The sequence below is a fragment of the Lycorma delicatula genome, chromosome 3 (assembly GCF_047948215.1).
Source record: "Lycorma delicatula isolate Av1 chromosome 3, ASM4794821v1, whole genome shotgun sequence".
NCBI lineage: Eukaryota > Metazoa > Arthropoda > Insecta > Hemiptera > Fulgoridae > Lycorma > Lycorma delicatula.
In genome coordinates, this window is record NC_134457.1 from 141484803 (window position 1) to 141504040 (window position 19238).

At 29.8% G+C, this 19238-nt stretch overlaps 1 protein-coding gene across 1 annotated transcript in view; it reads left to right on the forward strand.

Annotated features, from left to right (window-relative positions):
• PolQ (DNA polymerase theta) overlaps nt 1–19238 on the forward strand; it is a 123094-nt gene that overhangs the window by 31652 nt on the left and 72204 nt on the right. Inside the window, exons 7-12 of the mRNA XM_075360699.1 lie at nt 459–663; nt 2655–2787; nt 4081–4233; nt 7252–7464; nt 9117–9250; nt 10125–10430. Of these exons, the coding sequence (XP_075216814.1) occupies nt 459–663; nt 2655–2787; nt 4081–4233; nt 7252–7464; nt 9117–9250; nt 10125–10430 (1144 nt within the window). The remainder of the gene's footprint in view (nt 1–458; nt 664–2654; nt 2788–4080; nt 4234–7251; nt 7465–9116; nt 9251–10124; nt 10431–19238) is intronic.

Genomic DNA, 19238 nt, shown 5'->3' on the forward strand with positions numbered 1-19238 from the left:
ACTGTCCAGTGCCACCTCTGAGAATTCAACAAGATTTTGATGATTGGTGTCTACAGCATTTGATTTGTAAAAGAGGAGTGTAGGGGATAAAAAAGAATTTAAGGAAATTTATATAAGGGCAGAACAAATAGACAGTAGGTAGTAAGGCCTATGAATTCCCAAACTCACAATTTAGTTATAGGATATGATATTCTCTATTTACCTGTAAGGTGTACATTTTACTTTAAGTTTTGTTAAATAAACTTTTTTATAACTACTTAGTAATAAATAATTACTACACAAAATTACTACTTAGTAACAAATATTTAATTTTATCCCTTATTGTTTTTCACCCTTTTATTGTCATCCCCTATTGTGTTTGTGTGTGTGCATGCATGTGGTGTGTATATGTTATATAGGGTATGTGTGTGTGTGTGCGTGCATTGTATTATAAATTTTGTAGAAATTTTTTTTTATAGGGAAGGTGGCATAAGAGTACAGGTTATTGGCATGTCAGCAACTTTACCAAACTTGAATCTTCTAGCAGGATGGCTAGGTGCTGCCCTTTATTGTTCTCATTTCCGACCTGTTCCATTAACTGAATATTTAAAAGTTGATTCTGTTATTTATGAAGTTAGTAATCTCAAATCATCTTCTACAAAACTTCCAGATTATAATATCAAGGTAATAATTATGTTGTTTTATTACTTATATAGATCAACAATTTTTTATTTCATTTGCTCCTTTTACAGTACGACAGTTGACCTTTTCCAGTTTTAGAGGAACTGTTTGAGACATTGGTAATAGTTGAACCTTTCTGATAAATTACATTGTTAACATATTCTTAAAATCTACATGAATATTGGTTATTTTCTATCCGCTATGAAAATAAATATGGTTGCCATTGTGGCATTAATTTCTTATTGTTTCAGTAGATAGTTACAAATTAATAGATAAAACTTGGTGTATACTCTTTTATATTATTAAAATTAGGTGAAGTAACATCAGTCTCAGCTTTTCCTCATTGCTAAACTGTTCTCTGGAAGTTTTAGATTGGTTTCTATTGCATGCCAAGAGTATCTGTCTTTTGTGGTTCTGTCTTAGAATCCTCAAATAGTTTCAAAATGGATGTTTATCAGCTTGATCTTCACTCTTGAAGAATGCAGGGAAGAAAAGAAGCGGTTTTGTATTTATTAAATAAGAAAAAGTAAGGAAAGCAGGGTCAGTATAATGACTTTTAAGAAATGCATTTGATTTCATCAGAAGATGAAAACTCTACTTTTCAATACAGTTTGTGCCCAATCCTATCAAAATTCTCTGATTTGACTCTTTACTGATAACCATTTTTTCACTAGGTGAATGATTTTATACAAATTTTTATTCATAAGCTTATAAATTTTACATATTAAAGGATCGTAAGGGGGCCGATTGTGATATGGCCACTTCTATGTTGTTAACTGTTGCTTGACCTTAAATTCCAGAGAAAAGATCTGTAATTGACAGATTGTTTCTTATCAATTATCCCTCTTTTGAATGTTTTATAGGGTCTTTTTGTTAGGTTTTCCCAAGATTGACACAAAATTCTATAGTCTATATTTGCCTTTTTTTAAATTTGTTTTAAAAATATCCTGTCAGTATGTGTTGAAAAGTAATAAATTTTGTTGGCATCAACCTATCAATTGTTGCTAAACAGAATAATCACTTATTCTTAATAAATAACAGTATCTGCCCCTACCAAACTAAACAACAGAACTGTTTTTGTATAACTAAAAAAATACTTAAGCTTATGAGAAAGAGCTTTATCATGCTTCTATTGCCATTTTTAATAATCAAACCATTTGAAAAATTTAAATACAATTGATAGATTTTCATTTACAGAAACAATATTACTCTGCCTATGAATTTTTAAGTAATATTAATTTAAAAAAATGTGATTTTTCTATAACCATTCAACGTGTATATAAATATGTGCTCTTAATAATTTTCAGTCAAATCTTCTGAATTGTGTTACTGTGGGTAAGGTAAATTTATTTACCTTAATTTTCCTTAAAATTATTTCATTTATGTATATAAATAATTAAGGTTGTTGTCAATCATATCTATTTTTTATCTTCTAATTTTTTTCTATATTTATAATTATTGCATTAATGTGATCTGTATAATTTAGTATTGTATACTGATCAGATAAAAGATTTATTTATTTATTAGCATTCTTTACTCTTTTCCATCTGATTCAACAATAGTACCCTGTGGTACTTGGTGCACTAAAGTGCTACAAGTGGTTCTGATTTGCACCAAGTTTTTGATGTTTTAGATATCCTCTTCTTAAATATGAATGTAATTTGTTTTAAATCTTTGTTTTTAAAGTTGGAGATTTTGATCACCTTCAAACTTTGATTTTGTAAATTTTTTATTGTAATAAAAGTGTATTTAGCATTACAGTAAAACAGTTGATAATGAGTGTAGTGAGTGTGAGTGTTAATGTAACATAATTGGTAAGACAGTTTGTCTATTAAAAATATATTTTTTTGTGTAAATTCTATGTTTATATGTTCCATTCATTTTTGATGTTTTAAATAAATAATTAAATTAGAATTGCAGAGATTGTATTAAAATATTTCATTAATTATTTGTTTATGTTGTATTAAATTTTACATATTTGTTTTTCTCCATAGGATGATCCTGGAGATGTTATTGCCTTGTGCCTCCAGACAATACTTGATGGACATTCTGTTCTTGTATTTTGCCCTACCAAAAATTGGTGTGAATCTTTATCTCAGCAGATTGCAGCTGATATTAGGAGAATTGGTATTTTATTTATTCTGTTTATTGTAAGTCTATTTATGTCAAATTTATATTTAAATAAAAAAGTTATTACCACTAATAAAATACAATCAATTAATATGACTTGAATTATTATAAATATTAAATTGTTTATGTATATATATATATATATATATATATATATATATATATATATATATAAACAATAAAGTAAAAAGGTTAGTCACTTTAAATTTCCAAAGGCATCTATTCTAGATGACATACGATAATTCCAGTTTTACAGCTTACCAGTTTACAGCCTTGAGAATGAAGATATATATTGGTAAGCTAATATTTGGTATTCAGTTTTTAACACCTGAATATCCTAGAGTGATGATAAAAACCTTAAGTTTCTCAGAAAACAAGAAAATTATGACAATACAATAAAGAAAACTGGCCAGATGTTGCTCATTCATTGAAATTTTAGAAAGTTGAGGTTTCTTATTGGTCTATTTGGTCACTTCATAGTATATAGTATTTTTATGTGGCGCAAAGAAGATTTTGACTTGGCCATCTGGAATACTTTCTCTTGTATTAGTATACTGTATTTAATCAAGTATCAGTTTTATGAACTTAAGTGGTATTATTAAATGTTAATTTGTAAAGTGAATTTACTGAAATATAATTCTGATTAATATGAGTGTTAAAGAAAGTTTGGCAAAGTTTAATTAAATGGACTTGTACTGAGGCATGATAGTATATCAAAACTAATAATCAAAAGTTATATTGAAAGAGAGAGAGACCAAGATTAATTTATTTACAGTAGGCAGTAAAAAATATGAGCTTGGGAAGCTATAAAAAACTGAAGGAAAACAATAGTTTGTCAGCAGTCTGTTGCACCACAGCTGATGACATGAAAAATGGCCTAATAAACAATAGATAATGGCTTCTCAAAGCCAACAGTAGCTCTGTTGCATTGAATTGTGGATGGTAAAATTTTTGATTGCTTAAGGTATCCCGCACAAACTAGTTGAAAAGACATTAAGTTGTAACATTATTGTTGTTACCTGCTTTAATCATTTTCAACACAGTAAAAAATTTATTCTTTTTTAAGGTTTAAAAGTATGTAGCAGTCAGGTGCATCCATTCTGTCAGCTGATCAGTGCTTGATTCAGTGATAGCAAATTTAAAGCTCACTTAACACTCATTATAATTTATGTTGTTGCTAAACTGTTCTTAAATGAGTTTTATGTTTAATTGTCTCTAGAAGCCTCAAGTGTTGAAACCATTAATTTTTTGAATAAGTTCTTTTAATTATAATTAATTATTTTATTGCAGGTTGTGGCAACACTGAATTGAGTTTACAGTTAAGAACCCAGTTGAATAGTGCTGCAATATCTGAACTTTTGGAACAGTTAAAACGATGTCCAGTTGGATTAGAAACTGCCCTAGGAAAATGTGTTTCGTTTGGTGTTGCTTATCATCATGCAGGTATACATTATTATATTTTAACTTCAGTAGAACATTCATAATTTGTTCCCTTTGAAGTAGCTGGGTGATGAATGGAAAAAGTAAAAAAATTATGGAATTCATGAACATAATGCATAGAAATAATACAGTAGAAAAAAATAAAATTTGTTGAGGTGTTTGTGAATTATAATTATGCAGAAAATTAGTTATAACTGTTCTATATTAATATAGACGGGAGTCAGTGATTCTTACCTATGTAATTCTTTTTAACTGAATGCAAAATACAAAAGTTTGTCATAAAGAGGTTTAAAAAATGTAAACATATTAGCACCTTTTTAAAAAAAGAATTAAGAATTTAAAATGTAAGAACATTTATGCAAAAACTATTTTAATAAATATTTCTTTTGTTATGTTGCAGACTTCTAGTAAAAGGTTTCAATAGGATCTTCTCTGATGTTACATATTATTTTAGAAATAAAATTGAAGTTTTACAAAGTGAAATTGAACAAAAAGAAAAATACTTGTTCAGAAATTTAATAATTTTCTGTTTTTCAGTGCTTTTTTTTTAAATTTATTACTTTGGATTTTTTAAATTTTGAATCTTATTCTCTTTAGACTTTTATGAAAGATCTTGTCTCCTTTTTTGTAGTTAGCCAACACGCATGTCATAACTTCATCAGTGTGCTTTTTTCCATCTTCAAACAATCGATTTTGTGAGCATTTCATTTATTTCCCTGTATATTATACAATTTCTTAGGAAAAATTTACATTTTTTGTTGGCAGTTTCTTAAAAAAAGTGTTTTAAACATTAGCAGTAATTTCTTTTTCACTAAAAATTTTATACCCAGAGTCAGCAGTGTCTTCTCTTATTAATTTTGCTAACTATTCATCAGACATATTTTTAGTCCTAGGTAGACTTTACATGTTGCTTTCAGTTCTGATATGAAAAAGTTTTCTTTTTCATTGTCATACCTGCTGCACTTATCGTATTTATAGATGAATTTTTATAACCCTTCATATCGAAAAATTCTGCCACTTGTTTTAACAGCCACTCAGTAATACCTTCCTGGTGCCCCTCATTGTCATCAAAGAGCTTAGTTTTACTGGCCAGTTTTTAATATGAGGGAACTCATTCCGTGTCAGATCTGGGCTGTATACATGGCTGGCTGATCCGTGTGCGAGTTTGGATTATAATGGATGAAAAAAAATTCTTATAATACAAATATTTAACAGATACTACAAATGATTTGCTTTTAAATATAAATTATGTAATTTTATTAAATGCTAGTCTAAATTAATATTTATTTTCTAGAAAATTCATATGTAGTTTTAGATGGTATTACTTTAGTTCATTGTGTTTATCTTTAATGAAATAATGAAAGGCATTTCAAAAAGAATTATATGAAATAAGGTCTAACGAAATAAATTTTTTGTTTTTATGTAATGATTTATATTGGTTTTACTTAATATAATAATTATGTTATATGTTGGTTCTACTATAACTAAGGAAAATGGTGATGTTATTCATCCTTTAGTTAGTGTTGGTTAAGAGAACTGTCCAGAAAATAATTTATGTTTTGAAAATAAAAGAACAACTGTTCTAGAATAAGTTTTTGAATAAAAAACTATTATATACAATTTTAAAATACATCCGTAAACTATTTTTCTATGTAGAAGCAAAGTAAAATGAGACACATGTCAAAGCAATGGATGAGTTTTTGTATCTCCATGAAAAATTTTTGCCACCTGTTTTTCAGCCACTTGCAGGAAATACTTCCTGGAGCTCCTTGTTATCATCAAAGTGCATAGTTGCCAGACAGTTTTTCATGTCGGGAAAAATTGTAATCACTCAGTGCCAGATCTAGGCTGTGTGCAAGATGATAAAAAATTTCCCATCCAAACTTTCCCAATAGTTCTAGAATATGGTGAACTGTGTGTGGATGTGCATTGTAATGGATGATGAAAATCTCAGAAGTCAACATGCCATGTTGCTTGTTTTGGATTGCTCCCAGAGCTTTTTATGGTCTCACAAACCACTTCTGCATTTATTATAGCTCATTATACTAAGTGTAAAGTGCTGATTAGTGCAAATCTTTTCATCAGCTTTCGTTGTCAATTTGTCAGATAGAACTCTATGCCAGCCACATCGTTTTTCATTGTGAACATTTGAGTGGCCATTTTTAAACGTGATATACCACTGCCTCACTGCACCTTCACATTATCTCTTTCCCATAAACATCATTTAGTTTCCGATAAATCTCAATGGTTTGTAGCGTTTTTCTAAAAGAAATCTAAAAACCAATCTCATTTCACAACTGGCAGGTTTTCCCATAGCGCTACCTGTTTTAAACACTTGTAAAGAATCAGCAAGATGCTTCACATTCTTTTATGCAGTGCAGCGTGCAGCTCAAGTGTTCTGAGTTTATATTAATGGTAGTTATCTATAGTTTTAAATATTCTCAAGGCCCATATTATCAGGAGAATGTATCAAGAAGATGGCTTTAGTTTTTCAAATTTTCTTCACTGTTTAATTTTAGGGATGTTATCTTTATTAGACCTAGTTAGAAACATTTATTTACCTAGTATTAGCTTGTTCATTATCAGCAATAAGTAAACTTTCAGGATTTTAATTGTATCTCTGCCTACTTATAAGTTTATTATTTATTAGAGAAAAAATTGTAAGTTATATGTGATTGAAGAATTAATTTTCTTGTAGAATAATAAATCTGGTCATCTTATTATAGGGAAATCAACATGAAAAATAAACTTGTTTTGTTCAGTGTTAATAGAAATTATGTTAATAAAAGGGCTACTTTAAATATCCTATTGTTCCCTAACAAATATCCTGTTTATAGGTACTACTTGCTTAATATATGAAATCTTTAGCCTTTTATTTTAATTGATTATTATGTTTCTAATAAATTAAGCTATTATATAATTTAGCTATAATATATGTGAATATATATATATATATATTTTTTTTTTTTTAAATTTAATTTATATATATAATTTTGTGATTAATTTAATTGAATTTTTAAGGTCTAACTTTGGATGAAAGAGATATATTAGAAAATTCATTTCGTCAGTGCACATTAAGAGTTCTTGTGGCTACTTCTACTCTTTCATCAGGTGTTAATCTTCCTGCTAGACGTGTGATTGTACGTTCACCTCTCTTTGGTGGTAGACCGATTGATATTCTTACTTATAAACAGATGATTGGACGAGCAGGAAGAATGGGAAAAGACACTGCAGGTGTTTAATTGTTTTACATATGGATTTTTTCATAATAATTAATTTAAGATTTATCATATTACACTTAATGACAAATGAGATTGATTATAAAACTGAACTTTTCAAATTTACGTAAGCAAGAAAAATATTATTAATATTAAACATTGATTTAAAACCAAGTTAATAAATGAATTTGTTTTCAAATCTAAATTTAAATGTGATTGACTTGACTAAATTTATGAAGTAAAATGACCTGATAAACTTGAGTAAAATTAGATTTTTAATTATAAATTTTTTATTGTATTCCAATAAGTCCTGCTTTGGGAAGTATTAAGGAAGAATGCCATAAATGTAACCTTGCCATAAATAAATGTATAAATGTGTTGTGTGGTGCTGCTGCTTTCTGTCATTTTAAAGCAGTGCTAAATTTGAATGTTCATATTACCACTGTTTGGTCTCTAGAGTTCCATTAATAGTGCTGTCTCAGGGATAGTAACTCTGATTATTGGAGAAAATTTGCTGTTGAAATTCTATAGGATCTACTGTCTCTTTTGATTATAATCTTAAAATAAAAATTTTTGTGATGGAAGAAGCAGGAAAAACATTTGAAAAATATTTACCATGAAAATTGAATATGAAAAATAAACCAGATTGTGAATTTGATATTTGGCATATTATCCTTTCTTAAGATTCTCATATTTTCAAGTTGTTGTTTCCTGAGATTGTATAGAAACCTGATATTCCACTAGTGGAATTGCCCGTCTTTGTCTCTCAACTTGGATGTTAGTGAAAAATGAATATCATATTTTCCAACTCAAGTAATTATCATCTTCACTGGAATTATTATTTATTTATTTCCATTAATGGAATGTTATTTCATCTTTAATGTGTATGACTGATTTTTGAACGATTGTATAGTATAGATGAAAAATTGTAATAATAATAATAATAATAATAATAGTTGTATAGTAAAGTAATAATAAAAACTAAAATTGGATGAAAAACATGTAAAATTCATAAAACATCAAAACATTTTGGATACAAAACATCCAAAATTCTAACTATAAAAAACATGCAAAAGGAGACCCATGTTAATTTTTCAACCCATTATAATTCATAATATCTTTTTTGAATGTGTGCCATGAATATCCGTAAAAATTTATTTATGTTCTAAATTGTGATTCTTGATTCTTGACCTTGGATGTTTTAGAATGTCTGCTACATTTACTGTATGAGTTAAGGTAAGCTTCTTTTAAGAGAGAAAGAGTTGCTTCTTTTAAGCTTAGACAACTTGTTAACTTCATATTAGTTTATCTTATTTATTTATTCTTAGTTATCTGAAATTATGATAATTTTTTTTATAATTGTAGAAAAAATGTGTTTATGAATTTTTACTTGACTATTCCAGTCAGAGTCATGTTGGAAAAAAAGTCCAGAAACTTGTTTTAATATTAGTGAAGCCCTCCCTGTTAGCCACTTTTGGGTTAAGTATCTTCAAAAATCAGAAGAGGTTTTGTTCTTTTTTACAAAAAAATTGTTTGTGTCCTTTCAATAATGTTTGTATTGACAATTCAATAATGATTCACTGTTATGTGCAGTTTTTTTTTGTGATTTGGTTGTGTTAATATTTTATTTCTTTCGGTTAATAACTGTATATAAAAATTTATTTCTAGGTGAAAGTTTCCTGGTATGTAAATCATCAGAAAAACAGATTGGAGAAATGCTTGTTAGTTCTCATTTGCCATCTGTTGAGAGCTGTTTGGGACTGGGTGATCTTTCATCCAGTTTAAAGAGAGCTGTCCTAGAAGTGAGTTAAAAATTTATTTATTTACATAATTTTGCAATGCTGTTGTTGGGATTTTATATATATATATATATATATTTTTTTTTTTTCAATTTATTTTATTGCCATTTATGGATTTCTCTTCAGCATTGTATGTACACTTACATGTCATTTTGAACTTTAATGTTAATTGCTACATTGGAAAATGTATTTTAATATTTTATTAGGTGATTGGCAGGATATACGTAATGAAAGTTGCTAAAGGTATTCAGTGACGTTGAGATGATGTGTGAAGTAGTCTTTTGCTAGTTATTTAATTTTTTTTGTTTCAACTTGTTTTTGAATATCAATGAAAAATATTAACTAGTATTATATTTATTAAGTGCTGATGATGTTACTTACTGTTATCAATCTTAGCATGAAGCTAACAACAGTTTTTAAAAGTGATGAGGTTTGATACTTTAAAAGTTGAATTATAATGTTGACAGGCATATTTTTTAAATTATGTTTTTAATATTTTTTTTCAACTTTTTATATTATATAAAAATAATTTACATTATTGCTAGATTGTTTTCACTGTTATTTTGGTGTAATATTATTGTAAAGGTAATTCTTTTCTTGAAAGAAACAGGTTTATCTTGAAAGGTATTTTGTGTTTAACTGAACATTCAGCTTATGGTAATGTGGTTAGAGTATGTGTAGAATTTATATTTTAAATTTGAGGTCAAAGATAGATTCAGTGGTTCATAACTGTTCCTGAAACAACTCAAAGGAAAGAGAAACACCAACTGAAAATATTTAATGTCATTACTATATATGTGTAAGCTAACCTCTGGGGATGGAAGTTTCATGCCGTGTATCTCATTTTGTTATAAATTTTATCTTTTTACTTTTTTAGGTTATTGCTAGTGGTGTTGTGACATCGCTCAAGGATGTTGAAATTTATACTGCATGTACATTATTTGCATTTAGCCAGACAGCAAATCCATCAGATTTTATTGAGCCCATTAAGGCATGCATAGAATTCCTTCAGAAAAATGAATTTATTCGAGTTTTAAAAGATGATCAGATTACTCCTACAAATCTTGGAGAAGCATGTCTTAGTGCAGCTCTTCCTCCAGATCAAGCTGTAAGACTTCTTGGAGAATTACATAGGGCACGTCAGTGTTTTGTTCTTGATTCTGAATTGCACATTATCTACCAGGTAACTAACATTTAAACAAGTTGGATTTAAAAAAAAACCTGTGTGATCTATTTTTATATATTTTTTTATATTTATTTATTTTCTGGATCTTATATGCTTCTGTTTATTTTTTAAAAATAAATACTTAACTAATCTATTCTTTTACTTTTATAAATTAAAATTTTCTTAACTTTTTAATGCCTCTAAAAAACTGACAGGCATTTTGGAAAGAAAATATATTTTAGCTTAAAATGTTAAATAATTTTTTTTTTATTATTAGAATGTAATATATAAATTATTTATATTATATCAAAGTTGATGTACATTTTCAGATAAGATCAGTTTTTAAACCTTTACATAAACTTAAAGTCTGTAAAATAATTAGAAAATGAGAAGTAAGGTATTAAAAGATTACAAATAAGTATGAATGAAATGCTAAGAATATTAGCTGACTAAGGGAGGTTGCACTTCAGAGGTCCAAAGATTATCAAAACCTATCATTTGCAAAACAGAATCCTGCTTCATACTGATTATTTAGTGGAAGTGTTGAACATTTGCTTTTCACAAAGGGATGGTGGAAGAGGAGGATGAAGGGGCTTGTTTTTCAGCCTGTGAATTTTGATGAAGTGCTAAAAAGAAAAAGAAGACACGGTTACAAAGTTACTGCAATATGAAAAGTACTATTGGAAAAAAAGAACTCTAGAACTCCTTCTAAACTCTACATTAAACTCTGTTATGGAATAGTAAAAGACGTATAAGCAGTTATGAAACTGGTAAGCAGAATCTTTTATAAATTACAAGCAATGAAAATAAAAATTTTCTGTAGATAAAAATAATATTTTTTAAACAGTTAACAAACTTTTAACGGTTTTACTTTAACATTTTTAAATGGTTACTGAATACTACAAATAAAAAACACATTTTATTTTATATATTTGATAATTTTTTATGCATATCAAGTTCTGTTCAATGATTTAAAAAATCTCCATGTGTATTTTCTTTTTCCTATGCCCATGTTTTGTTGGCTTACATAGTTTTTGTTTTATATTGTGAATCATATCACAATAGGTAAATAACCAAATAGATTAAACAGAACTCACCATTAAGGATTTCTTTGAACCTTAGAGATTCCTCAGTCTTGATGTTTAATTATTTTTTATATTTGTTAATGCTAGTGCATTTTTTATTTTTTTGGGATACGTACTGTAGAATACTATATACTATAATGTGTTCTGTAAAAATAAAAAAATAACAAATGTAGAAAATGATTTAGAAATATATCAAGATTGTTAATGCAGTAATGTTAATTTATTAAAATTAGATTACAATAGTTACAAATATATTATTTATAATTTAAATTCATATATAATATGCAGATCTCTGGACCTTTTCTGAATAACAAGATTTATTTAAATTGATGTGGTGTTTGGTGAAGATTCAATTGTTAGGTTGGCCACACTAACTTTATATTTTCAGCTTTTAGCCTACAAAATTTTATATTATAACTCAGGGTCAGAATTGAAGTTGATGTAAGGTTTAAAGACATCTCTCAGTTAGTAACTTCTGTTTAAGATTAGCTGATTAATATAGTGTGGTACCATACGGCAGTGAAATGTTGGTAAAGGAAAATTCAGAAAGATGGAGACCAGAAATTTTGAAATATGGTGAACACTAAGTATTTCAAGTTCATGGGTTTCTAAACTATTAAATAAATAGGTTTAAAGATGGATGTGAGGAAAAGAAATCAGTGACATCTTGTCAACTGTAAAAGTGGTATAGCTATGAACAAGTTGTTTATTATTCTTCTTGTTATTTTAATTTTTATCAGTTCTTTTGTTTTTCTATTAACAGAAAATTATTTATGAAAAAACTGAGGTATTCATGCTGCTTCGTCGCATCAGTAAATTAATTAACTTAAGTTATAATGTATAATTTAATTTGTGATCTTCCTTTCAGACAACATTGGCTATGGGTTGACCCTTAGGTTTCATCTCCACTTTCATATTTTTAAATGATTCTGCTGTTATAAGGCAATGTATAATTATCCATGGCTAAAAACTGGTTCAGATAGGTAAATTCCTACTCAGTCCAAAGCTTATCCTTGCGCATTGATGCAAAATGCTAACTGTATAAGAAATTATCTTTATTTAAAAGAAAATGGGACAATAGTTCAGATGGCGTCCAATCAATTCAAGCTAGAAGTATTTGTTATTCAACATTTTCACACGTTATAATTGACATGTTTAAACTGTTGTCATACATTTTTCTGATTATCAGTCTCATTCCATTCAGTAATCTCTTCATTGGATTTAAATTTTGTAGCAACATTAAATGCTATGTTCTTTTAAAGTCAGCATGTGGGGTGGCAAACCATTTATTTTGAGGTTATTTAAAAATTCAGTAGGAAACTGCAGCATTTCGTTCTCTTTCTCTGTTATCAATGTATTCACACTCATATAAGTTCTTGATTCTACTGGAATAAAATATGAAACCTTTCTGTTGATTTTATCATAATTTCCCTTTTTTGGTGCAAGAATTGCAATAGTTGGAAGATTTAAAGTCTCTGGGAAAGAGGAAAAATTTCTGCTATATATTTCACTAACAATCCGTGTTTGAAATTTGGGAGGTAGGCAAATCAATCAAACCTTCATTTTTTGACTGGTATTCCCCATTTCTGATTTTTAAGGGAGAGTTCATAAATTAACATTCATCTGCTTTGGATTGCATATTTTTAGTAAGTTTGAATACTTTGAAAAGTGTCCACAAAGGCAAAAATTTAAACAAGTTCTGAACTGTAACAGTAACACTTGTCGAAAACTTCCTCCTAAGATGAAAATCTTCTTATCAAATAGCATATCAGTACTCATTATATCTTTCAATAGACTTTATTGGTTGGTGCCCTCATGGCTGTAGCCTCTGCAGCTTTTCTTCAAACTACATACTGAGCTGCTAAACCTTTTATACCAAACACATACACCACACCACACCACAAAATTTATGCAAATTACAATATATACTCTTACAGCAAGACAACAAGATCATATATTATTTCTTCTTACACTTGCACTCGGTGGTATTGCAACAACTTATGAAATGCAACAATAACCCAAGGTGGAAACTATCATGCCAGTGGGTGGGTGGCTCTATCTAATGAGTCTCAAACAACACCTCTGGGCACTAGGGTGAACCCAATTGTGTACAGCCCTAGGCTTCAGTATGCATGTGGTCTGCTGGAGTGGTCCATTTATTCACTTGTACTCATGGGAACAAAATTTCAGCCTAAGTAAATTAACTTTCAGAAGTTGTTGGTCTACATGAAAACCCTACAAACCGGGGAGTTTGAAGAAACTTCTAATGGCAAAGAAACGAGTAATGTTACAGAGGCTGTTAAATTCTCCTGTATCAGGTTCTTGGTGCTGAGGTACAAGGAGAAAGAAAAATCCTTTGCTAAGTTTTCCCTTTCTGATAAATAAGTATGTCACAGGAATTTGTTGGTCTCCAAGATCTGTGAAAAAACTTAGGAGTGCACCCTCCTGATTGAAGTTTACAGTGAAGTGCAATGTAGAAAACTCCTAGCCTTCTAATGTACAGGAAGAATGGAGTGACACTGGAGCTACACAAGATGCTTAATTTCAGCATCTCCTGATGTAACTTGGCTGATGTTGAGTTGCAAAATTACAAAAGAGTTGTTACCGCAGTCAGTCAAGTCTGTGCAGAGGATTATGAGAAAGGAGAATGGTGTTGATGTGCTAACATCCTTGCTTGTTCTAACATTTTCTAGTCCTATTGTTCCTGATTGAATAAAGGTTGGTTATCTTTCTGTTCATGTGTGACTATATATATCAAACCCCAAACGCTGCTTCCGGTGTCAGGGTTTTGGTTGCACAAAGGAACAAGGTTATGTGCATTGCAGCCATATGGGAGATGATAATAGCACATGTGCTGAAGTAGAAAAATATATTAATTGTAAAGGTTCACATTTGGCATGGTCTTCAGAATCTCCCATTTATAAAGAAGAAAAGGGTGTTGAAAATCTGTACTGAACAAAAAGTGTCCTTTCATGTGGCTGGTTGGGAATACAAAAATTCCCTCAGCATGAGGAATTCTGTACAACCTGGTGTTCACTTTGCCCAGGCTCTCTCTACTATATACAAAAAGATAATGAATGCGTATCATGCAAAAAACTGACCAAAATTGTAGAAGCTTTATCACACCTCATAGTTGCTATTGCAGCATTGATTACTGGCAAGAAGGTAACTTTTGCTAGAAAGAATAATAGTGGTTTACCTAAACCTACTTCTGTCGTTGGCCTTCGATTGAAATTATGTAAAGCCTTGCAATGATTCCTTAGTGAAGACTTCGTCCCACTAAGGGATATAGGCCACCTTGGCTTTCCAGATGTTAGTTCATTTGCACTATCAAGTATCAGGTGTAAAAATTCGGCAAATTGGCTGAAGGAATCTTTGTATCTGGTCTAATCTGCCCTTCCCATCCAGTCATTTGCGTGGATGCTGAGAACAGTATGCCATCAAGTGTTTCGGTGTACTAAATGGAATTCATGACTGAATTATGTGGATACCATTTCTTGGAAACTCCATCACCTGTTATATGGAGAAAAGTTTGGGCTACGTGTGGATCAGGGCAATCTCCGCAGCTGATTGAACTGGAAAACAACAGTATCCTCATCACCATGCCAATTGCTGTAGTGAACATGTTTGGAAATTATTGTGTCAGTTTCCCTTACATTGTCATATTGTCCTGAGTATGAGGTATAAGTTGCTGATAGAAAGGATCCATTTTGTTATTGGAGACTCATGAAATAAATTAAACATTCCCTTTTCTTTTTATGAACTAAGGTATGCCTTGAATAATTCCTGAGCCCCTGACCCTTCACTATCTCTTTGACCAGTACCCATGCAAGGTGATGGAATGAATGATAAACTTGTGTGTATAGTGTAGTATTTTGAGAGAACCTCCTTAATTGCCCCAGAAAAGTGTAGTTTTCACCAAGGTAGGTCATCTATGGGGCATGTAGTTGCTTCAAAATCTGTTATTCAAAATGCCACAGGGAAATGTCCTAAGTATTACCTTGTTAGTCGTTGCCATAAATATTATAATAAAGTGTGGGTGAAAACTGTTATGTGTTCGTTATTTGCCGATGATTTTTTAGTTTATGTTGTATCAAGAACTTTTACTGCTGAGAGGCTGCTCCAAAACACAATAAACTGTTTCGAATTATGGTGTAAAATGACTGGATTCATGTGGATTGTGTCTCTTATGCAGCATTGCATAACAGGGGCTAACATCCAAAGTATTTTAGGAAACATTATGACAATGTTATTGAATGTCTTGTTTCTTAAGGGTGTACATCTGTATTCAAATATTTAATAATTAATCTAATATGTTTTTTAGTGTTTTAATATGTTTCAGTTTTTTGAATTTTTTCTGTATTATTGTAAGTTTTGGTTGTTAATTTTAGTTTTGTGTTACTCTTATATAGTTTGTATCAATATTATATTTAGCTTTGGTGATGTTGACCTTGTTTGTTTTTTTAAAAGCATTGTGTTTGGGCACTAATAAACCTTAGTTGTGTGCCCCAAAACACAGAAACAAACCATCCCAGATGATCAACATAGCGGAATGAATAAATCAACTTCTTCACTGTTTATCTTTAAACTATGACGCAGAATATTCACGTAAATCTAATTGTAATCTGATGAATCAACTGTATAACTGTTGAGGGAGCAACATTGCAGAAAAAACTTGCTGTACTAACTGAGTGCAACTGAGGATTAAATACTAATATTAAACAAATATTTTTCCTCTAACACCACGACCATCTAAGAAATAGGTATTGCTAACATTTGTATCATTTTTGTGAAGTGATTGGAAAATTTTATCAATTGTGGTATGTTGTTCTGGATTTGCATTAGTCATCATCCACGGTTTGAATTTTTTTCTCTATTCTTAATATTAGTAATTTGTGGTAATGATCCATCTATGGCAGGTAAATCAAAAGATGAAAGGGGCCTTGAAGTTTCATTGTTTTGATGTTACAGTTCTGCAAAAATCTTCAAACATTGATTATTTATATAGAAATTTCATAAATTCAAAAAATCAGATGGCGTTTGAAATATACATATAAACATAAATAACTGTTGAAGCTAAGATGGCATTTGAAAAGAAGAGGCCTTTTCTAAACAGCATTACTGTTGGGTAAAATTAACAAAAAATAAAAGAACACACAGCTCGTATTTGCCAAAAGAAATTGGACTTTAATTAGAAAGAGAACAACTGAACTTATGTTAAATCATAACCTTGAAAAATTAAAAGAAATTATGAAATAAACATAACTTAATTCTATATACGAAATATCAGCTGAATCAACATATGAATAATGATATTAAATGAGAAAATACATGAATATACATATTTCAAATACACATTTTGAAAATCTACAATTTAACAAAGCCTGAAAACAAGAGAACATAAAACACCTTATTTACAATTATATACTTAGAAAAACATAACATCAATAAACATAGTATGACTGGAAAACTATTGCATTACTGACATATGCTGTAATATTGAAAAATTAGCAATGAACAAATGTCATTAACTTAGAAAAATAAACTGCAGTAAATCTTAATTATTGGCACTGGCCTTTCCTGATTTATGAACAACAAACTTATCATAAAATAATTAAAACTAGCAATTCTATTTATTGTAGAAAAAGAAGCCATGATAATCTTCCAGTATAAGAAAAGAGTTAATTACAATAATCAAAATTGAAATAAGTAAACATATAAATAGAGTTCATTTTGGTAAATAAGCTTTCTTGAAAATATAAAATTACAAAGAAGTCCAAAAAAACGTAATCAGGAGTTATTTTCTTTTAGATTAATTTAAGAGAAGTAATATGAATTCAGTTCATGAGTAGATAATAATTAATCTCTGCGATTAACAAATTACATTAAATTGAATGATAGAGTCAAGTACAATAAAAACAAATTGTAATTAAATAAGCACATAAAATATGTTGCACATGACGTAATAGCATAACCTTATCTAAGCCACCTTTCGTGACTGCACTTAAGTGAATAAATGGTTTTTTAAACCAAACTTGAAATTGAAATGCGTAATGTACGATTAACTGAAAGTTTCACAAATTTTACTAATGGCGTAACTGTTTACTATAATAAATGATGAAGGCTTTGAACATCCCTTAATAACACATGAATATTGGTAAAAAATGAACTCTTGAAATTAAAGTGCACATATACATACAGTTTATCCTTGGTGTAGTCTGTAATGGCAAATCAAAAATAACAGAGGTAACAATTTGTGATTAGAAGTTGAATAATTACGTAGCATCTCAGATTTGTAGTAATGAGTTTGGAAAGAATACTGCATCGATGAAAAGCAGCTGGAGAAGATTTGGCGTCGATAGAATTGGCAGTTTGTAGTGATTGGCACACATTTAACAGAGACGTAATATACTGAATTGGAACATTAACTTAACAAAGAAACGAGGCAAAACAAAACATAGAGATCGGTGAAGTCACAAAACACTTGAGTAGAACTAGAGAATATCTAGACAGAGAAATACTGCAACGTTTATAAGAGTATGAAGACGACGAAAGTATTAACATTATACGAGAGAGAGAGAACATCGAAGCCTGGTCCTCCAAGGCTGGAGGACCAGGATCCGCATGACGTGAAAGTCAGGACTAGAATGAACAAAGCTGGCGTGGTGAGAAGTAGGGGAAGCGAACAAAGCAATGGACAGAAGAGTGTGTGTGTGTGTTGACAACTAGAGTAGTGTCTAAGTGTTAGTATGAGAACGATTAGAGAAAACGTGTGGAATTCGGGAATGAAGACATAACAAAAATAATTTACAAGCAAGCAGACCACTAAAGAATTACGTAAGGCTGATAAAATAAATTTCTGAATACGCAAGTTGAAGAAATGACATCAGGGCAAGAGAAATAGACTTCTAGGAACTATGACAATATTGAAATTGGTTGAGAATAAAAAACACTTAAGAATAATATATATATTAAGACTAAGCAGCAATAAATAATGTGAGATATGAAATATGTTGACACCAATATGTTGATGTAACAGTAAGTCAAACTGGAGCCTGAGAAAAATTGATATCGAAAACAAACACAAACCACCTATTTTAAAAAAAACACGTATGATAAGCCTTACAAAATGCAAAATAAATTTACCAAGCCTGTAATAATTACAAGATTCAACCATAACCTTGAATTCATTGGAATAAAACAACTTTACGCGTTGGCGTAAACAATTACTATTCAACATCATCTAATATCAACCCTCTTTACATGGCAATGTCATCTTCTATGCTTTGAAGGTAGGATGTGTAACATTTTTATAAGTCCTCAAATCCTCATAACCGGTTGCATTTACTACATGAAAAATTAATAGGCATAAATGATACTGCTCTGGATCAGAAGGTGACACATTGTACATTTAACGTACGGTTTTCAAATAATCTGCTCTTTATGCTATTGATTTCCATTCTACATATAATGAACAGGCATTTCTAGATAAATAAAAATATGAACTGGCAAGCAAACTACAGTATGCGATTGTTCATGTATAGAGTATGCAAACATTCTCCATGTAGCTTCAGTTGGACCAACGTATCTGGTATTCAAGACTAAATTGACTTCAACAGCTCGGTCCTATCACGTTTGGCTGTAACTTCTGTATTACAGCAGTCATGATCATTGTCACATATTTATGAATGTACTTTATGAAAAGTAAACTTAAACAGCTTTATGTACTTAAAAACTTAAA